The 22,235-nt window shown below is 36.0% G+C and overlaps 2 protein-coding genes across 8 annotated transcripts; one reads left to right on the top strand and one right to left on the bottom strand.

The window, feature by feature from the left end:
- Nucleotides 1–483: 483 nt before the first annotated feature.
- LOC121795313 (ubiquitin C-terminal hydrolase 12-like) lies at nt 484–18,184 on the top strand. Of its 5 annotated transcripts, none has more exons than XM_042193835.1 (32): nt 484–653; nt 1,004–1,073; nt 1,324–1,474; nt 1,566–1,723; nt 5,554–5,819; nt 5,892–6,110; nt 6,232–6,340; nt 6,417–6,532; nt 6,879–6,977; nt 8,120–8,229; nt 8,653–8,727; nt 9,288–9,366; nt 9,500–9,646; nt 9,712–9,792; nt 9,880–9,999; nt 11,196–11,318; nt 12,185–12,262; nt 12,350–12,438; nt 12,635–12,743; nt 13,020–13,088; nt 13,189–13,299; nt 14,277–14,332; nt 14,446–14,623; nt 14,733–14,834; nt 14,949–15,020; nt 15,212–15,277; nt 15,858–15,923; nt 16,207–16,290; nt 16,403–16,516; nt 16,626–16,700; nt 16,782–16,868; nt 17,648–18,184. In XM_042193835.1, the coding sequence occupies exons 1-32, from the start codon at nt 624–626 to the stop codon at nt 17,687–17,689; spliced, it is 3,351 nt and encodes a 1,116-aa protein (XP_042049769.1). In that variant the 5' UTR covers nt 484–623; the 3' UTR covers nt 17,690–18,184. The 5 variants fall into 5 exon arrangements, with proteins under 5 accessions (XP_042049769.1, XP_042049770.1, XP_042049768.1 ...); XM_042193834.1 differs by having other exon boundaries at nt 485–653; nt 1,007–1,073; nt 16,400–16,516; XM_042193833.1 differs by having other exon boundaries at nt 485–653; nt 16,400–16,516.
- Nucleotides 18,185–18,645: 461 nt separating this feature from the next.
- Nucleotides 18,646–21,927, bottom strand: LOC121797214 (probable lipid-A-disaccharide synthase, mitochondrial). 3 transcript variants are annotated; one of them, XM_042195967.1, is made up of 8 exons: nt 21,613–21,927; nt 21,444–21,543; nt 20,881–20,986; nt 20,569–20,789; nt 20,254–20,332; nt 19,724–19,962; nt 19,224–19,450; nt 18,646–18,972 (listed from the first exon to the last, which is right to left on the bottom strand). In XM_042195967.1, the coding sequence occupies exons 1-8, from the start codon at nt 21,843–21,845 to the stop codon at nt 18,789–18,791; spliced, it is 1,389 nt and encodes a 462-aa protein (XP_042051901.1). In that variant the 5' UTR covers nt 21,846–21,927; the 3' UTR covers nt 18,646–18,788. The 3 variants fall into 3 exon arrangements, with proteins under 3 accessions (XP_042051901.1, XP_042051903.1, XP_042051902.1); XM_042195969.1 differs by having other exon boundaries at nt 21,444–21,527; XM_042195968.1 differs by having other exon boundaries at nt 20,881–20,981; nt 21,444–21,527.
- Nucleotides 21,928–22,235: the final 308 nt, after the last annotated feature.

Raw genomic sequence — 22,235 nt, 5'->3', positions numbered from 1 at the left:
ACCGAAGAACAATTTTGGAGGATGTGTTTCAAGAAAAACTATCTTCAAGGATTGAAAAACTTGAAGCTCTCGAAGTTATTGTTGAGAAATTAAAAAAAATTCGTAAAATAAAATTATTTGCCTTAATTTTTTCATTGGTGAGAAATAACAAACTCAGGGTAAAGTTCATGATATTATTTATCAATTTCAAAGTTCATGGAAAAAATCCAACTTTTTGAAAGTTTCATGATATTAGGGGCCAATATCCTTTTTTTATGAATTTGTAATGTCATTTTTGGGTTTTTTAATGAAGTTTTACTATTAATGAAATGTTTTTAGTAATTGTAGTTTTTAAAGTGAATAATAGAATAATGACCCATGAGTATTGAAGAGCAGCATACTCGGGTTCGAATGCCGCAATCGAAATGAATCAAAATTAACTCACCAACATTTACAAAATCAACACAGTAAAAGGGCATCACAGCAAATGGAATCCCGAAACTACCCTCGGAATTCGAACCACTCCAATCTCCCTAGTCATTCTTTCTCTAGATCGATCACTGCTACTATTCTTTTCACACAAAAACTTGAAATTTCTGCAAAATAATCCCGATCAATCGATCGCGCTCCCCCAGTTTTGCCCCATGACTCTCCTAACAACTCCCCCAATCGACGTAAGTGACTTATCTTTTCGTTTTTTTAAAAAATATTCTTTTTGATGTTTTTAATAGCAGTTCGTGGGCGTAGATACCCTTGTTTGCATGATTGCCTTACTTAATGGCTTTGTATTGTTTGAGTTTTCTTTCACTTTTGCGTTGAATTCAGCAGTAAGATGGCATTTTCCTGTTGATGGCGTGTTTTTTGGGAAGTGGAAATTACGAGTTTTGCATTGATTGAGATTGAAGATTGTTGTGGCGTATTACGCTTAGTGCTCAAATTTTAGGGTTTGGGTCGGGGATAAGTGTACAACAGTAGGCCTATTAGATCCATATTCGTGACATGTGGCTTTGGTCTATTTATTTAGCAGGCAGAAGGCGAGCAGATGCTTGTGCCACATGCTGATTTTGCTCCAGAAGGCCCTCAACCTATGGAAGGTATTGCCTTTGTGTATTAAAGGTGTCATTACGTTTTAATTTCGACTAGCCACTGCTTTAGTTGTGATTCTGTCACCATCATGGAACCCCCCAGCAGTCGCACTTCTGATTCTTTGAGTTGGGTTAGTCTTTCATAATTTAGCAATTGTCATCTATTGTCATGTATTGGTTGTTGGTGCTCGGGAGGTTTGGCTGGTTTTTCATTTGTTTTCTTCTTATTCTTATTGGGTTGTTGTACTCTATTATCTAGTTGCTTCTACTGAAGCAACAACAAATGCTGTGGATGCGCAAGAGATAGATGAACCACCATCTGCACGATTTACTTGGAAAATTGAGAATTTCTCAAAGGTGAACATGAAGAAACAGTATTCTGAAGTTTTTCATGTTGGAGGTTTCAAATGGTATTTTACATTGTGCTTTTCCACATATTATGTCTTTTGTGTTTGATGGTATTATGTTCAAGCTGATACAAGCTATGTTTTTGGTGGTCAGGCGAATTCTTACATTCCCAAAAGGGAACAATGTTGATCATCTGTCTATGTATCTTGATGTTGCGGACTCTTCTGCTTTACCCTATGGTTGGAGCAGATATGCACAATTTAGTCTGTCTGTGATTAATCAAATTCACAGCAAATTCACAATAAGGAAAGGTAAGAATTAATTGGCAGCTGCTTTAGGAATATTCATTTCGAAAATATTGTAGATGTGGGAATAATTAGGTAGTGTGGCGAAAGAAAAATTCTCTGATTTTCTTGGTGTTCTTAGTTTTACTAATTCAACACAAGTACAACTGACTAAACTTTTCCAGAAAAACTTTAGTATTGCTTCAGCTGTGGGTACTACCCTACATCATTATGCTGTACCTGAAATGCTCTCTGATGCCAGATCTCGCTAGAGAGTCATTTAAAGTGGTTTTCTAAATTATTAATCTTAGATCTTCTGTGCCAAGTTGAAAGCATTTATTATCTTAAAAATAAGCTTTTTTGTCTCACTTCTGATATTCATATGTTTACAAACTTCAGCACTTTCACGTCTTTTAATATATCCCCCCTTATGTAGAAGTATTTTAGAAAAAGTCTGTAGGATATTCCGTTCTCCTGCCACTTTAGCCCCTTCGGCCTATGGCTTCCTACTAATTAGTAAATACTATACATAATAGAAAGATATTCTATGAATTACTAGTATAGGATGAATGCAAGCTCTGAGAGGAAAGCGAACACTTTAGACATATTACACAGTAATTCTAATCGGATATTATTATAAAAAATAATGCTAACGGGGGGAAATAATGGTATTTTGATGCCATTTGCTTCTCTCTAAGATGCGACATCATGCTTGTTCGTTCTCAGTTGGAGTGGGAAAAATCCTCTGTTTGTACCAAGCATTTGTTTAGGGTGGATTTGTTTAGAGAAATTCTGATCCACAATCAATTGTTTACACCAAGTTTGATCAAGCATTTTTTTTGTTGTTATATAATATACAACCAGGGAAAACTTAATTTAATGTGAATTTATATGTTAATGATATTGAACTTCTATGATAATATTTCTAATAGTCATATAGAATAGTTATTGTAGCGTGTCTGCAGAAGTGTGAATGCACGCGCTCTCCCGCAACTCTGTGTGTGATTGTGTTGGTAACTTTGTGACTTTAGTGTGTGAGAGGTGGTGTGGGATATAAATTAACTAGGTTTAGTACAAACATTTAAATTAATCCAGAATGAACTAGTGATTTAAACTATATAAATTCATTGAACGTTAAGATTTTTGCTGCATAAGTTGAATGTACTAACCTATGGAAGTATGGATTTCAAATAAACTCCCCGAGTTCGCCTCTAGTTCCAGCAGTCCTCACACAGCCTTAAGCAAGTTGCAGGCATCTTGTCACTTCAGATGCTTGCTGTTCATTTCTGATTCCTAGCTTCCCCTCTTCAGTTTCTATTCCCACTTTTCACCTCTAGTGCATGTAGAACAATGCCGATGTTCTTATGTTTCACTTTTCTTTAGTCTTTACCCATATCAGCAGAACAAATCCTGCTGCTGCCTAACCCTGAATGATAGAATAGATCACACCCTCTCTTTTCAGTATTAAGTTCTAAGGACTATATTATATACCAGTCAAATCTTGTATTTTTATTTTTATTGTTAGTGATCGAGTCTCCATTTCTGTTATTAGGCATCCTGTCTTGCTGGACACATGCAGCTGAATGATGCTCATTTGCTGCATTGTTGGTTGTGTTTGCTAGAAGGGCATCTTAACTACATTTCTACATTCTTTTTACTGTAGTGTTCAGCTGTTAGATTCATTATATGGGAGTTTAAGATGCTACTTTTCCTTGTTTCTATTTGGAGGTATCTTTTTGACGTAAGGTTTTGGAGTTTGATTTCCACTTGTTGTCTTAAGTGCTGATGTAATGCCTTGTTTCTTTGGTAATGGGGAATCTTTTTAGCCTATCAGACTCAATTATCTTCTTTCTTTTTTGTATATACAGATACTTGTCAGTGCTCTGATGGTCTATTTGGTTAGAAAGGAATAGGAGGAATTTTGGAATTTCGGAGGAAATCCGTCAATGAGTTTGGGAGAGCATTAAATATAGGGGTTGGCTGGTCAGTTTCAAACCACATAGATTTCATAGCATTCCTTGTCCTTGCTACTATTGGACATTTGAACAGTGTCATTTAGTTTGCTAACTATTTATTTATTTATTTGGGGATTCTCATCCCCTCTGTAATTTTATTTTTCTCAATGATAAGATCCCTTGATTCCTATAAAATGGATAGATGTGCCCACGCAAACTGGGCCAAGAACATATTTGATACTGGTACCTGTGGCTTGGGAAATCAGAGTTGTCTTGCCATTTTGTTTATTTATATGGGATATATCCCACCGGTGGAATAATTGTATATAATGAAGACTTAAACAGTTGAACCTCACAATTGTCATGTGCTTGTGTTGGGTCTAGGGGTAGTGTAGTTAATGCCCGAGGCCAAAGGTTTTGGCCTCAGGTTCGATTCCACTCCACTGTGACATGATATTTAAACTTATCTATTCATTCATAAGAAAATAAGAAACCTTATAAGTTCCATAATCTCGAATATGTCAAATGAGTTATTAGTAGTTAAAATTCTCTTATAGAAAATACAATAATGAGAGTTATCATGTATATCAAGTATCTTCTATTGATATTTTATGTGTGTCAACAGAAAAGGGTTGATGCCAATTTAATTTCTCTCTTGCACTCCGGTTGTTAGTTTAGTTTGTCTGGACAGGTTTTAGATTTCCTGAATAAGATCTAAAGGTTGTTTGACTAAGTTTATAAGCTTTTAGAACAACTTACCAGGTTTTTGTAAAACTTATATTCTTACAAGTTTGTAGGTAACTGTTATCTTGTACAATTTCCATAACTTCAATGAAACTTTCATGTTTCTTATGCAAAGAAATACATATGCTCCCAAAATAAGATGGTGGGAGGTTGTAAGTTGTTCTAGAGAAGTAAGGGGATTCCAATTTTATTTCTAAAATATATCTTACTTATTTGATCACAACTTTGTCAACTGACAACTTATTTGTTAACATATTAGAAACTAAAAAACATGTTAATAAGGCTAGGCGCTATAAATTTATCTTTGACTAGCTAAGCTAGCTTGGCAAAACACTCTTTGAACAAGAAATTCACTTGGGTGAATGCCTGTCATGCTCGTTGTAAAAAAAAGTTCTATGTACACGTAGAGGTTAAATTTCCTACATGGATAATATCTTTATATGGATGGTGATCATAGGGATCATTTTCTATGCTCAGCAATCAATATAAGGAATTACTGAACTGTAGATAAGGGACATTGTAAGTGTTCTAGTCATGAAAATATGAAGGGGAGTAGGCAAATATGCCTGAAACCTGGTCATAGTTCTTGTTTTTTATTAATATTTTTCAGTTGCTTCATATGACAATATGTCACATTGTACTCTTTATTGCTGCAATTTGTTGTGTTTTTTACACTGTTACACATGCATTGACGAAATATACCTTTGCAAGTCTCTTAATACTGCAAATAATCCAAAGCAGTCACTTTATCAATACTCCCTTTGTTCCATAGTAGTGGAGGCGTTTCTTTTTGGCACGTGGTTTAAGAAAAATTACATTAAGTGAGTTAAGTAAATGAAGAATAAAGTGGGAAATGAAAAGGTAAAGAGATGAAGAGATAAAAAAGTAAGAGTGAGTAAAGTAAGTGAGAATAAATGTGTTGACTTTTACTAAAAGGGGAAATGACTCCACTACTATGAAACGTACCAAAATGGCAAAATTACTCCACTACTATGGAACGGAGGGAGTATAATTTAGTCTTCAGGTGCATGTATGATTCTTATGCTTGGAACTTTTTTGCTTCGTGCTGGCTTGCTCTTTCTTCAGGATTTTGGTTAGGTTCTTTGTAACTCATTTGCTATAATTGCTGGCTGGATGATTGATTAACTAATTTTGCAGATACACAACACCAATTCAATTCCAGAGAAAGTGATTGGGGATTCACCTCATTCATGCCACTCAGTGACCTTTATGACCCTGGTCGTGGTTACCTTGTGAATGATACGTGTATAATTGAGGCTGATGTTGCTGTTCGTAAAGTTGTTGATTACTGGTCCCATGACTCAAAGAAAGAAACAGGTTATGTAGGGCTGAAGAATCAGGGTGCTACTTGCTATATGAACTCCCTTCTCCAGACACTGTATCATATTCCTTATTTTAGAAAGGTTTGCTCTTCTGTTGTGCTGTCTTTTTTTTTACTTTACGTGGGAAGGAACTTACTTGAGATTCTGCTGCAGGCTGTATACCACATGCCAACAACAGAAAATGATAACCCATCTGGAAGCATCCCTCTGGCCCTTCAGAGCTTGTTCTATAAGTTGCAGTACAGTGATACAAGTGTCGCAACCAAGGAGTTGACGAAGTCTTTTGGTTGGGATACATATGATTCTTTTATGCAGCATGATGTACAAGAATTGAACAGGGTTCTCTGTGAAAAACTTGAAGACAAAATGAAAGTAAGATGACGACACTTCAGAGTTTATGGTTGCTGAATTGATGAAAAGAGCATATGAAACATCCTTTTAAAGGTATGCTGCTAATATAAGTTGCCTATTTTGTTATTTATGTTTATTTCAGGGAACTGTAGTGGAGGGCACAATACAGCAGTTATTTGAGGGGCACCATATGAATTACTTAGAATGTATTAATGTGGAGTACAAATCAACAAGAAAGGAATCTTTCTATGGTATGCCTTAGGGTTTGACTAGAGTGACTTGGAGCTGTTATTTATTACCTAATGTTACTTACACATGTGGTGCCAGATCTGCAGCTTGATGTTAAAGGTTGTAAAGATATTTATGCTTCTTTTGACAAATATGTGGAAGTAGAACGTCTTGAAGGTGATAACAAATATCATGCTGAGCAGTATGGATTGCAGGTTGGCCTCTTCTATTCATCATTAGCTTTTTATTTAGGAGGATGTTGAGAGACTAATTGGATGCATAAATAACTTGGCTACTTCAGTGGATATATTTGTCAAGAGGTAGTAGCACCCTATAATTGGCGAAGGAAAAACAAAGGACAGGAAATGGAGAATAGAAAGTATAACTGTTGAGAAAATCTCTGAAGCTTATGTGAAAAGTATAATTTTTAATTTTTTGAGACGTTACCTTTGCTTTAGAATTCTCTCTCTCTTGAAAAATAAAATGATAATATGCCTCTAAACAAAATTTATGTGCCTTCACCTCCCTGGTTTCATGTCTAAGAGACTGCTTACTGTGCAGGATGCTAGGAAAGGTGTCCTTTTCATTGATTTCCCTCCTGTTCTTCAGCTTCAGTTAAAAAGATTCGAATACGATTTTGTTCGTGATACTATGGTCAAGGTAACTTCTTACTTAATATCCCCTATTGGCATTTGACTGCTTACTTTGCAGGTTGCTAGTGATTCATATTTTCCTTTCCTTTTGTGTTCTCTTTTTTTCCCTTTAGTCTCAAAGATATATGCTAATACTTATTTGCTTTGGGAAGATATGAGTGATCAGCAGTTTCCTTAAAGCAAAACTACCACAACAATGTTGTCATCCCATTATGTGCAGTCAGCTGTGGGTTATATTTGCAATTGTGTTCCTCTAGAGTAAACTATAATATTATACTCCCTCCGTACACAAAAAATAGTCCCATTTGTGGACGGCATGGGTTTTAATCAGAAATTGGTAAAGTAAGAAAGAAAGAGAAAAACTTTCCTTTTTTAGAAAATTGGTAAAGTAAGAGAGATAGGGAGAAAAAGCGGATAAAGTATTTGAGAAAAACTTTCCTTTTTTAGAAATGGGACTAGTTTTTGTAGACATCCCAAAATGGCAAAATGGGACTATTTTCGTGGACGGAGGGGGAAGTTTTTTTATTTTTTTTGGGTTTTCACTTTTAATATCTTTGCCAGAATAGACTTAGTAGTTTAAGTCTTTAAGAATATGAATGCATGCCTTTTTTGCTCGTAACATTATATAGTTTTTACGTAGGTGATTTAGTTTAATTCGACATGATTACTTACACGTTAGGATCAACTGACAACATTGTTTCTAAAAAATCAGTTGAGTTTGCAAGTCAAAAACTTTCTGGCCTGTACTGCCAATGCAATTCTGAAAGCTGTATCTTGCAAAAATCTAATTAAATGCCTGAAACTTGAATCCTCAACTAATTTGATGCCTCTGGATGGACTAACCTCCCCGTTCCAGTATAACTCTCTCATTGAAAGACATTATAACTCTCTCTGGAAAACATCATATGTTCTTCATGGTGGAGATCCCTCATGTCATAATTACTTCGATAGTATCTCTGTGGAGTGGCAGTATTTGTTACATAGTTTGCTGTATTATTTGAATAATTATGTCCCATCTTCAACCAGGGAATTAGATCTATCCAGTCACGAGTGATCATAAATTAGATTGTACTAGAACATTACATGATCTAAGTTTCTGATTTAACTAGCTTCTTAAAACTGTAACCTTTCTTTTGTATGACCAAGCAGATAAATGATCGTTATGAGTTCCCTTTGCAACTTGACCTTGATAGAGAGAACAGAAAATATTTATCTCCTGAGGCAGATAGCAGTGTCCGCAACCTATACACCCTTCACAGGTATTCCTATCAATACATGCTTTTTAAACAGCCGTGTAGTTTGTCACCTGCTTCACTTCAATGTTTCCAAGTTGGTGAATGTCCTCCTATTGGTTTATCTTGAGATGATTTTCAAGTCTGCTTCTACATCTTCCTCCAACTTATCAGCACCTTTATAACTTCTAGCAGGGATTAATATTATTGATTCTTAATACTCCCTCCGTCCCCCGTCCCACCCTAACACATTTTCCTTTTTGGGATATCCCACCCTAAATGACACATTTCTTAAAATAGAAATATCACTCTCTCTACCTTTTCTCACTCTTACTTTATCCTCTCTCCACTTAACACACAAAACAACACTACATAAAATCCCATGCCGAAAAGGAAATGCTCCTCTTAGGGTGGGACGGAGGAAGTACTGAATAATGTCCTTGCTTGCAGTGTCTTGGTTCACAGTGGGGGAGTGCATGGTGGACACTATTATGCTTATATACGGCCAACACTTTCTGATCAGTGGTATGCCATGTTATGCATCCTGGATTGTCTTCACTCTCTTTCCTTCCTTTTCCCTCTGTTTTTCTGAATTTAATTTTGAGATTATTTATTCATGGTATGCTATAATAGTACTCCCTCCGTCCCATGCTACTCGCACTTTTCATTTTAGGCCGTAAATTTGGGATTGATTTTTTTGTGTAATTAAAAAAGAATTTTAGGTGTAATGAGACATCACTTAATAAAAGAGCTCTTAACTTAAACTAACATATTAATTAAATGCATTAATTCTAACTTAAATTATAAATAGTGTAAGGACTTTGTGACGAGCCGAAAAGCAAACGTGCGAGTAGCACGGGACGGAGGGAGTACTTGCTGAAATTCATTATATTAATCTGTTACTGGAGACATTGTCTTTCCAAGGATTATTATGCAAGACTACTATGGAGCTTTTCTTTGGCTCTGCTTCCTTAATAACAATCTGATATTGCTGCAAACTGTGTTTGGGATCACCACTTCCGTGTCATTATGTAATTTAGGTTGTTGGTTTATGTTGATGAATTTCCTAGACTATGTTTTTCTAGGTTCAAATTTGATGATGAGCGTGTGACCAAAGAAGACATGAAGCGTGCCTTAGAAGAGCAATATGGTGGTGAAGAAGAGGTAGAGCAATTTACATTACACTAGCTTCCTTTAACTAGTGAATTACTTAAAGGCATTAATTTTGGCGTCTACCTGTATGCTGGTTGCATTTTGGTCATGTTCCACAAATCACAGTTTCTCTTCCCTGACACAGCTACCACAGACGAATCCTGGATTTAATAACTCACCATTCAAATTCACCAAATATTCAAACGCTTACATGCTTGTTTATATACGTGAAAGCGACACGGATAAAATCATTTGCAATGTGGATGAGAAAGACATAGCAGAACATCTAAGGGTAAGTCTATGAGTTTTGGCTCTTAATCGTATTCATTACTCTGATTTTATCGGATCTATCTGCAGATACGTTTGAAGAAAGAGCAGGAAGAAAAAGAGCAAAAGAGACAGGAAAAGGCGGAGGCTCACCTCTACACAATTATTAAGGTCTCATATTTTCTGTAGTTATTCTTCTTCGTTTTCACATGTTTTACATGGAAGGTTGTTCTCAACTGTTATCGATTGCTTTTGTAGGTTGCTCAAGATGAGGATCTAGTTCATCAGATTGGAAAGGATATATATTTTGATCTTGTGGATCATGATAAAGTTCGGCAATTCCGTATTCAGAAACAGCTAACTTTTAATTCTTTCAAGGTACCTTTATATATTCTTGCATCTCGTAGACAGCTTTTATTCTTTCAAGGCACCTTTACATATTCTTGAACCTTTTAATGTTGCATCTTATTTGATTTAGCATTAATGTATTTTGATATTATTGCATATTCAAACAATATTTCACATATGTTTGTCATTATGTTATATTTGTATATACATCAAGATCATTTTGGAACTGATATTACTGAATGCTTATGTCTCAAAATCTACCAAGGAAACTCAAAAAATGTTTGTGCGAGTGATGGAAGTCCTCTCCTCTATGCATTATGTATGCAATGTGTGTGTGCTTCTGGACTCATACACACAGAATGTAGAAAGAGTTGAACAACTCACATGTATACATTAGATTGGAGTTTTGAGTTACTGCTATTGGGTTGATCACTTTACATAATTTTTAAGGTCACGGATGTGGTTGATTGGTCTTGTCTGAAACATGATACTCCCTCTGTCCCAACGAAGTTGGGTCGTATTCCTTTTTGGATGTCCCAACTAAGTTCAACCGTTTCCTTTTTTGACAAAAAAAACATCTAATCACTCTTAACTTTATGTCATTACCTACTTTACTCTCTCTTATCTCTCCTGCTTCATTCCTCTCTCCTATTTTATTTTATTTTCATTTATTTCATTCAACACAATTTCTTAATCTCTATGTCCAAAAGTTTTGCCCCAGCTTAGTTGGGATGGAGGGAGTATCATAAAGACCAAGGTTAGGATAATCAGTCGAATCCGTCGAATCCGTCTTAATTCCTTCCTTCCATTAATGTGTAAAGAATACTAGGTGAAATGAAATCCATCTCCAACCTATATCATTGTCAACCTAACACCATAATGGCTGGTGGTTGACCTTTTGAGGGCCAATTACCTAACTCAATTGATCTTGGGGATGCTGAAAGGCTTGGTGCATCAGTGCATGTAACTGTTGTACCTTGGCATGAGTTGGTTCTTAAAATTAGCGATTCCATTTATTATCAAAATACAAGATGAAGATTAGGCTTCTCTCAACTTGAGCATTTCCTGTAGCAGAATTTCTCAAAGATTAATTTTATGAACTTGATTTATAGCTTTACCACTATAAGTTGAATATTGATTTTCCTAGGGGGAGGGGGGGGATTTGGTGGTCTTAAGATACTTAACTACAATGTGGCACCTTATCTCATTATCATGTAAATTCTCAGGAAGAAGTTGCGAAGGAGTTTGGGATACCAGTGCAATTTCAACGTTTCTGGGTATGGGCCAAACGCCAAAATCATACATACCGCCCAAACCGCCCACTCACACCTCAAGAGGAAAATCAATCTGTAAGTACTTTTATTTGTTTATGTTTTGCTGCCCTTGTAGATGTAAGTATTGTTGAACCAAGTTAACATCATCTCTCTGTAAATGCTTGACACCCTAATTCTTATGTTCTTGTCGACATTGGTGGTTGCTAAAATATCCATTTGGCTAGAAGCTCACACCTAAAACTAGGTCAAATTTTTACATGTCTATAATAGCTTATAAAATGTATTACAATATTTTTGTCTATCAAGGCATGATAACATAGAATGCTGGGGTTTTCCAATGGATGCATGCTTGGTTTTAAAAGAGTTCAGTGGCCATTGTGGAACTACTGTTGGATCATAATTAATTTCTGTCATAGTACTGCTGCTAAGATCTTAACACTTCATTTACTTCCTGCTCCATCATAAATATTCGTAAACGGCTCTAAGCAATTGTCCTTCAATATGCTGGATGCCTACTTGTAGAGGGCAATGGCAAGTCGGATTATATTGGAATAGCTTGATGCTAGGTGTCGTGATGGCTGATGAGAAAAGAAATTGGAGTATTAAACTACTTAGAAGCAATTATATTAAAGGGGAAAATAACCTCAAGCTACGTAGAATAACCATGTGATGGATCCAATAAGAGAAAGCACTCTAGTTAAAAGGAAGAAATTTGAAAGGTGGGGCAAAGCAATGATAGTTAGTTTTTTACATGTTGCTTCTGATATGGTGGCCTTGATTGATATGGCAATCCTTAATTCCCTTTGTTGTTGGAAACTGCTAGTCCAATGACATTCACCTGCTCAAGTTTTTTTTATCAGATTTTTCAGTTATTCTGTATTGTGTATTGGGATCTCTTCTTTTACATGCATTTATGACATTCTGCTTATTGTTTTCCTCAGGTAGGCCAGTTAAGAGAAGTATCCAACAAAGCAAATAATGCCGAGCTAAAATTATTTCTGGAAGTAGCAGTCGGCCTGGTAAAAAAAATTTTGCTGATGCTAAATGATTATTTATGTTCCTGACTTTTATGTCTAAATTTTTGTGCCCCATTACCATTTATACAGGATATGCAACCTCTTCCTCCACCTGAGAAGACTAAGGAGGATATTATTTTGTTTTTCAAACTTTATGATCCAATCAAAGAGGAGCTCAGGTATGTCTCATCTTGTGCCAATTTTGCATCAAATATATTGGCACCTCATAGTATGTAATGCTGTCCGTTGTCTTCTCATTATAGCTAAATTGCATTAGATAGATTGATCTCTTGACAAATTCTTGGAAGTTGGAACTAGCATCAGGGATCATAGATAGATAACTATAGTTTGTGTATTTTTATTTGTTGTGATTAGATATGTTGGAAGGCTGTTTGTGAAAGGAAATGGAAAGCCAATGGATATATTGAAAAAGCTTAATGAAATGGCTGGCTTTGCTCCTGATGAAGAAATTGAACTCTTTGAGGTCGAAGCTTCTCATCTATGTTCTACTCCCTTTGTCCCATTAAAAATGAAACGTTTTCCTTTTTGGGTTGTCACAGTAAAAATGACACATTTCCTAAAATGGATACAACATCATCTCTACTTTTTCTCTCTCCACTCAAAAAACACTACATAAAATCCCATGCCAAAAAGAAAATGTTTCATAGTTAGTGGGACGGAGTGAGTATTTCAGAGTTTGCATCATTCTAAATCTTTAAGCTTTAAGTTTTCTTATTTACTTTACATTGGATTTATGCAGGAAATCAAGTACGAACCTAATGTCATGTGCGAGCACATTGATAAGAAGCTCAGCTTTCGTAGCAGTCAGGTTTATCAATTGTAAATTCATTGAATTTGGCAAACCAAAAAATTCTATATTTCTCAAGCCATGCGTCACATGATGTCCTTTTTCTCTTGGCTATACTCAGCTAGAAGATGGTGACATAATTTGCTTCCAAAAGTCTCCTCAAGGTCTGAGCAGTGAAGAATGCAATTATCCTACTGTCTCTGCTTTTCTGATTTATGTGCACAATCGCCAGGTATCTCTTTGATGGCTAAACCATTTGCATTTGTAGATTTCCTTAGTTTGTTCACCTGTTTGGTACTCTTCATAGTTCATTCTAGTTGTTCTTTTATGTCGATCAGCTGTGATTAAAAAATAGGGAGTATTTTAAGCACTAAGCAGTCATATTTTCATCCAGAACCTTCATTTCTGGTGCTTGAAGCCTTGAACTATGTTTTGAAATATGTTTTATCTAATAAAATGACACAGGTATTAAGTTGTAACAATATGATCGCTCTCATTTGTATTTGTGGCAAGACTTTAAGTAATTGTCTCATCTGAAAGCACTGATAGTTCAGTCATCTTCAATTTCTATAATAATACTCTAAAGCACATGCACAAGGATACTGTTTCTTTCTTCCACTTATTTGACTTTGTCTCTTGTCTGAAGTCAGCAGAGTCATTGGTTGATTCAAGTGACCGAAATGCTAGAATAGAAGTATGTGGTAAAGATAAATCTGTGATCAGTTTATGACTCACTCAGTTATTTCTTTGCTTATTTGTCAAGATAAAGTTGAGCGTGTATTTTCAAGGACATAATGCATTGAACTATGTACTCAATCCCTGCGATTCACCTTGGCTTATAGATGTTATAGCTTAACCTTAGGTGCAAAACTGAAGGATGGAATTATGCAATCTAATTTGTCTATACTTTAGGAAATAACTCACATAAATTTCTTACCTAGTATCTGTTACTCCCTCCGTCCGCCATTAAATGTCCCATTTTTCCTTTTTCGTCCGTCCGCCAATAAATGTCCCATTTCACTTTTACTATATTTGGTAAGTGGACCCTACATTCCACACATTTTATTATAAAACCAATATATAGAAGTATGAGACATTTAATCATGGACGGAGGGAGTATTGTTTCTGTTCATGCTTTACATTTGAAACCTTATGTCATTGAGTTATTTTTTGGATGTTGTTTTATGTAGCTTATTTGATGGTTGATAGGTGGTTCGCTTTCGCTCATTGGAGAAGCCCAAGGAAGATGAATTTTGTCTGGAATTGTGAGAATCTTGGTTTATAAATCTTTGAAGTCTATGATTTTATTCTTGTGGCTGAGCTGTTCCATTTATCTGTTTCCAAGGGATTATCTTCTTGACATAAGTATTAATTTCAGGTCAAAACAAAACAATTATGATGAAGTTGTTGAATATGTGGCCCGGCGTCTTGGCTTAGATGATGCATCTAAAATTAGGCTTACATCCCATAACTGTTATTCACAGCAACCAAAGCCACAACCGATCAAATATCGAGGTGCTGAACGACTTACAGACATGCTTATTCATTATAACCAGGTGGTATATGATTGTGATATTAAACTTGTAGCTTTCTCAGTTGATTTTTGTTTGGTCCGAGTTTGTCTGTTGACAACAGCTTTCCATTCCATGTCTGTTGAATATATAGATTTCAGATATACTATACTATGAAGTGCTGGATATCCCTTTGCCTGAACTGCAAGGCCTAAAAACTTTGAAAGTTGCTTTCCATCATGCCACTAAAGATGAAGTGAGTGCTTCAAGGACCAGTCCTCTGGATTTTTTTTTTGTTTGTGTCCTTTTCTTTTTTATGGGTGTACAATGTTTCCCTGGATCTTTCAATGCCATTTCCAAAACAATTCAGGTTGTTATTCACACTATCAGACTACCAAAACAGAGTAGTGTGGGGGACGTCATTAATGATCTCAAGAGTAAGGTAACACCTGGAAATCATCCTGCTGCAAAATGCATGTAGAGTAAAAGATAAAAGTATTTATGTGTTAAGCTACTCCACATATTAATTCAAAGTCATTTTTAGTAAATGCATGCTCCTAGTCACGTTTAGATAATTTTTAAAGATTTCTAGTAGCATGAATCCCACATTAATTTATTGCACTCCTATTTCAGGTTGAGCTGTCTCATCCAGATGCAGAACTGAGATTGCTGGAGGTTTTCTATCATAAGATTTATAAGGTACTTGATTCTGCTTATTATATTAATTACTATCATGGTATAGCCGTTAGCAGCAAGACTTGAGACATAAATGTGTAGTTACTTTATCTTATTTGATAAATGAGTGAGCTTATTCAAGTAGTATTACATAGTAATATTATCCTACATAATTGACTTTTAGTTTTCTGTTCTATAAATGATTGTTCATGGTGTTACATAGCTGCTGTTAGTGCCTGCTTATTTTCCATCTTTGTTTCATGCGAGTACATTTTTTTTTCCTGCTGTTACTAGCTCTTTTGTGTACTGGGTTTTCTTTAACATTTTTTAGATCCAAACTTTTTGGAGGCACTAAATACATGTAAACGGAGTCTATATATTTGCTGTTGTTAACCCTATGGTTGTAGAGTTGCTGCTAAAACCCATAGTTAAAAAATTTTGGCTATAGTTTAGCACACGTACTTGCATCCTTGTTAGTGCTTTAACTAACTTTGATGTTTATTACAATTGATTTTTTGCAGTCCACTAAATTTATGATGTTCTAAGGTTCTAATGCAATTCTATTATGAAAAGTGAAAACATTATTTCTGTTGTTTGTCTTCAGATATTCCCGCTCCAAGAAAAGATTGAAAATATAAATGATCAATACTGGACGTTGCGTGCTGAGGAGGTACTCTCTCTCTCCCCCTGTCCCTTGTTTCTTTAGGAGAAGGTGTACCTGTGCACTAATGTTTACTCCTTGGATAGCAGTAGTACAGTAATAGTAGGTATTTGAACCTATCAGTAAACAATGGGGGTGTATTTGAGCACCTTCTGTATCTCTTTTCCCTATTAATGGGTCTGTCGTAGAATTCAGAAACATACAAAAGAAGGAAATATTGTTCGCATGATAGCATGAATATAATTTTTTAAACATGAGCTTGAAAATATTCATATTTATCTATGTGATGCAGATACCCGAGGAGGAGAAAAACCTTGGTCCTAATTATCGCTTGATCCATGTATACCATTTTATGAAAGATACTGCTCAAAATCAGGTTGTAATTAAGTTAGATGCTTGAAAATGTGTAGTCTGACAATTCCTGCATAGTGAAATTTTACTTCTTCAAATTGATGTTCAAGTTTCCTCTCGTGTTCTCCTTACAGCAGATCCACAATTTTGGAGATCCCTTTTTCTTGGCCATTAATGATAACGAGACTTTGGGTGAGATTAAAATGCGCATACAAAAAAAATTGCATGTTCCTGATGAGGAGTTCTCCAAGGTATGTTGATCTCTCTTTTGAAATGTCCTGATGGAAAACCTGTGGAATGGGGATTTTTTCCCCTCTTTTTGGGTATTATTTTTGTGTTGATAATTTTGGAACATCCCAGTGGAAGTTTGCATTTTTATCTTTGGGTCGGCCTGAATATCTTCAAGATTCAGACATCATGTCCAGTCGTTTTCAGGTAATGATTTCCTTATTGCTTCAAGATTCTTTCCTCATATATATGTGTTTTTCTCACCTTTATTTCACTTACGTGTTGCAGAGAAGAGATGTTTACGGTGCTTGGGAACAATACCTTGGACTAGAGCACTCTGACAACACTCCAAAGCGGTCATATGCAGCCAACCAGGTTAGTACTTATTTGAAGCTGTTTCACTTTATAATATTCGGTCCTCTTAATTCAAAATAGATGTATAGTTGGGAACTACTACTATAATTTTCCTTCTTTCTCTGTTTATTAATGAAACCATACAATCTTGATTACTTTCTTATTGCTTCTAATCATTGAATTAGAATTTTTTTTAAAGATGACTGGTGGCAGCTCAATACTTTCTTGGCACCTCAATCCTTTCAATTTATAAGTAACTCCTGCTCTTAGGTGGTACATGCCATGGACGTTGTTTGTAAAAGCATGTGTCTTTTATAGGGATTTTCTTGGCAGCTAAAATTCTTTCACTGCGCTGCAATTTCATATTGGTACTTTAATGCGGCAAACTTTCCTTTACTTCTAGACTAAGTATGTTTTACTTAATGAAACAATCATTTTAAAATGATATGCTACTCATTTGCTTGCCACCTCCTTTTAGATTCCCTTTGTATGGTGAATCACAGTATATCGAAAGATGATTCTCTAGTACTGTAGACAAAATTGCCCTTTCAATACAGGGAACATATGCCTAAGTCACTATGTTGTTTTAATATACTAGTGGTATTGCAACATCTTGTCTGGCTTCTGATGCAAGTTGGAGAATTGTTAGATTCTGCCAAGTTAGACAGTCAACTAGTTGCTTTTATTGAGGAATTTCTGGTGAAGTGAAATTCAATTAACAATGTTATTTAACCATGCATTCTCCTTCCTTGGTGATATATGTACATTTGGTCCTAATCTGTTTTACCTTGGCATTTTAGAATCGGCACACGTTTGAGAAACCCGTCAGAATCTACAATTAGTACATAATACCCAAGAACTGTGCATTGGATGTGTAAAGGAGTGAACTTGGAGAGGGAATAGAATTCAAGCTGATCAAAGGCATATCGTGTCTATATGCGCGTCACAAGTACAAGCAGTGTGGTGAAAAAATTGTGGTTTTATGGAAACAAGGCATAAAAGCTGTTAATAGCTTGATGTAGCCTAGCATCAAAGTCTATCAAAGGTTCTTCCTCCATACCTATACATAGTTTTACGAGTTACCTTGGTATACTTCCATCTTAAGATTTTATTGTAATTAGAAATGCATGAGATTTTTGGCGGGGATGTATAGAGGGTATAGCTGTGTATTTATACTTTTCCATTTTTGCCCTTGTATTTCCTGTTTGTTCTATAACCATATGATTTTGAGTAGACCCTAGAAGAAACAAGTATTGATTGGAGATATGTATGATTATACATGGAAACTAACTGTTCAAGTCACTCAATTAGATGTGGAGTGGCACTTCTTTTCTCAACTGATTTCAGTATGATCACATTTACATCCTTTTGTTGTCTCTTGGAACTTTTTTTTACTAATTAGAGATTCGACATTCTAACTACCTTCTGAGCTTGAAATTATTTTGTATTCTGCTTGTGAACAAAATTACTTAATACTTCTAGACCCCTACCTCATTGGAGCAAGAATTTATTTTGATGAATATATTTGTTGCCAGAAGCAACAGAAATTTAGACACTATGACTCAAGTCAGCCCATCCTACCCTGCCCATCAACACCATGGAGTTGACATCAAAGTTCCCTTGATGCATCTGAATCCATTTTAGTGAGGTGCACGATTTACTCCATGAAGTGAGCACGGAGAGGCTTTGAAAAATCAAGGACGGCGATTGGCGTCAACACCAGGCTGAGATTTTAAACTTTGAGGTAGTAGTTTGCCAACAAAATTTGAAAATTTTAATAGCCAGAAGAAATGGAAGATTTTAAGAGCAAAATATTGAAGATTGTTTTCTACCATATCTGACAAGAAGTTAAGTGAATATTTTCCCCAGAATTTTCATAGTAAGCAAAACAATCACATCATGTAAGAAACTCAGTAGGAAATTATTCGGACAGAAAAATCTCTAAACTGAAGTGCCCACCGTAGAACTTAATACTGCTGATGCAGCCACTACACTTGGTGTGTACTCAAAAGACGGATTACATATCGAGTCTGCATCTACTTTTTGTTGAGGATTCAGCAAGCTCAGAAACTTATTGGCAGCAGTAATCTGTTGTTGACGAAGGCTCTCATCGTGCATCAACTCCCTGCGTTATAACAACTGTTTAAGCACTACGCACTTCACACATCATCTCAAAATTTCCCCCGTGTGTGTAGGTTTTGCTCAATCTAGATGGTACTCTGCCCATCTTACCTGGGGACCTATCTATCTTAGAGAATATATTAAAAGAGTGAAACTATATGTATTCCATACTTTTCCGTCAAATAGAACACACCCTAATGAGAAAAAGGATAAAAACATGAAAACGAGTAAAATGTTAGAGGAAGTGGGACTTACAGGAGAACTGGAGCTAACTGTGGAGGAGTGCACGCTTCAAAAAGAGTTTCAGGGATTATAGGTGAATCTAGGACAATATTTGGAAGTGAGATGTAAGGTACTTTAGCTTTATATCGTATGAACCGTTCAGTCAGGATATTTGCTCGATATGCAACAACACAAGGTAAACGAGCAAGCTGCATTTCCACTGCCACGGTCCCAGACGTGCATAGTGCTATTTGACTTGCCTGCACAAATTTTGAAGTCAGTTACAAGTATTCAGAGTGAATCCAATACTAAATGTATGATATACTAGGGGGCGAGATGGTACAGCTAGCAAAGTGCAATAAGGAAAGCAAATTCAGAAAATCATTTCTGAAGCTACGTCAGCAGCAAGCAAATATATGGCGAAACTATATAACAAATGAATTTACAATCATGCTTAATCAATTAGGTTTTCTTGACATGAAGAAGGGACCTTTCATTATCAAGCATGCAAAGAGAATACTGTGAACACTTACACTGAATGCATTGTATTTCGTGCATGTCGATCCACCCGGAACCAATACAACAGGTACAGGCCACTTGTGAACAGTGTCACTTATATAGTCTTGCACATGCTTATTAGGGGCCACATGGATTACTACTGTCAGCTCCGAGAAGAAATCTTTGATTAGTTCCAGAGTGCGTGCATATATTGGAAGCATGCGGGTGACCTCTTGCACTCGGCTTCCGGGCAGCACAGAAATGATTTTTGATCCTTAATAACAAAAAGTAAATGATCATTTGCAGCTTAATGAGCACATAACCATTGCCACACCCCTATGTTTTTTTTTATCATTTTTTACACAGATCAACTCACTTCAAGATTCACTACTGCTTTTCTACCTGATGTAATAATAGTTTTGACATTATAACATGAGATAAATAGTAGCTAGTGAGGTTTACAACTAACAATCTGTAAAGCTAACTATTAATATATTCTTTAAACAAAAGAAGACAACCAACCAATGTAGGTATAATACCTAGAGATTAAATTACTTTAATGTACCTGAGGGCACCCCATATTTCTTTCTAAATTCCTCGGCATCACCTTGAACCTTCCACTCCCTGTCCATGCATTTGTTATTCTGCGAAGAAAAACATTAAACTAGAACAAAAAGAGACAGGAAAAACCTACAAATTTGAAGTAAACAATCCTTTTGTTCCGAATTAGAGCGCCATGAGGCCATCAGTCAGACTCGGAAATGGATAAGGGAGCATTTTTTCTCAGTTTCTTATTTTGTTAAAATGGAACAGGGAAGAAAACGAGCGTCGATGGTCATGAATGGCCATCAACGGTTGAGCATCATACAAAAGAGTTCACCTTGAGGTCGAAAACATCTTCTAGTGCTGGATGGCCAACAAATGTAGCAGGGAGTCCATATGATCTACAGATTTGTGCCTCAAACGGAAGGATACAGAACAAATGATCGACAAACCCCACAAGTCCTTTAAGTCTCGATTCACCTCCTCTCCACGCCCAAAACGACGGAGCTACATAGTGAAAGTGTTGAGGAGTAGCAAGTCCTTGTGGACCATATCTAGCTGCAAAAAGCATTTTTCCCATGTTCCTACACATTTTTATTTAAATAAGACATCCTTTGAAAAAAGGCAAGGGCAATTATAGCAAAATCACCTCGCAAATGCTTGAGAAAGCGGAAGGAAAAGCCCTTGGAGTCAACTGTGAGCACAACATGTGGCTGAAAAGTTAGCGCTGATTCAACCGTCTGGTTTAGCCTGAGCTGGAATTAAACATTAGTGAGTACTACTAATTAAAGTAGGGAGTATTGGCGCCTAATATCACAAAACTTTCCAAAAAATTATTTTTTCACATGAACTTGGCGTATAATATCACAAACTTATATAGTTGTTGCATTTTTATCACCGGCGAAAAAATCCGACTACATTAAAATGAGATAGATAATCATATCTGCATTTTGGGGACTTTGTAATCATATAACTATCATTTTTCAGTGATAACCATATCTGACGTGCTATGATGATAAGTGAAATGTAGTCGGATTCTTTCGCCGGTGATAAAAATGCAACAACTATATAAGTTGGTGATATTATATATCAAGTTTAAGGTTCGTGTGAAAAAACCAACTTTTGAAAAGTTTCGTGATATCAAGCGTAAATACCCCATTGAAGTAAAAAAAGCACTGGAAATTTCAGAGTTTGGATTGAAGTTAGAATTACCCTAAACTTGGTGAGATGCGGCAATAATTCCCAAATGCCCATGACAGCAATATCCTCCATGGGAAACAAGGTATCCAACCCTTGCTGCGACATCATCAATCTAAAGGTATTCAAATAATTTAATCAGCTTTAAATTATTTGAGTGAAACAAAAGAGAGTAATTTCTTACCCTCCGACGCCCGTGAAACGGACGGGAAAAGGGGAAAGCTTTCTTAAAGAATTCATAAAACGAGACGCAATAATGTCGCCAGAAACCTCCCCAGCGACGATGAAAACTCTCAGCTCCCCATCTTTGGAACCCAAATCTCGCACACTTTCTCTGCCTAAAACTGACAGGGACCTGTTCCCTACGCATAAAAACTTCAATCCAATCTTCGCATTCGTCGCAGTTTTCAGAAACATAGCTTCTCTGCTTCACAAAAAGAAAAGGAGGTAAAAAAAACCTTCACAAACAGCAACCAGTCAAGGACAACAAAACCTCGCATCCCAGTCTAGGTATGCACGTGGTTCAAAAACCGGCTGCTCATTTTTTTTAACATGAACCAGCCCGATAGGTTTTTGGCGGTTCCGGTTCTGGTTCAAAAAACTGCCGGTTCGACGGTTCATTTTTTTTGTCTTTTTAGTCTTTATTTATCTATGAAAGGTGTGTAAATAAAATTCAAACAATAAGGATGAAAATTGTAATTTTATTGATATAAATTAAAAGAGACTAAAAGTTACCACTATTACAATTTACGAAAAACTTGAAGTCTTAAACAATAAATTTAAATATTTGTTGCTTTTTAATTGTCT

The sequence above is a fragment of the Salvia splendens genome, chromosome 3, assembly GCF_004379255.2.
Source record: "Salvia splendens isolate huo1 chromosome 3, SspV2, whole genome shotgun sequence".
NCBI classification, from domain to species: Eukaryota; Viridiplantae; Streptophyta; class Magnoliopsida; order Lamiales; family Lamiaceae; genus Salvia; species Salvia splendens.
Note: the sequence above shows the minus strand (reverse complement) of the source record. Positions and strands in the feature narration are given on the sequence as shown.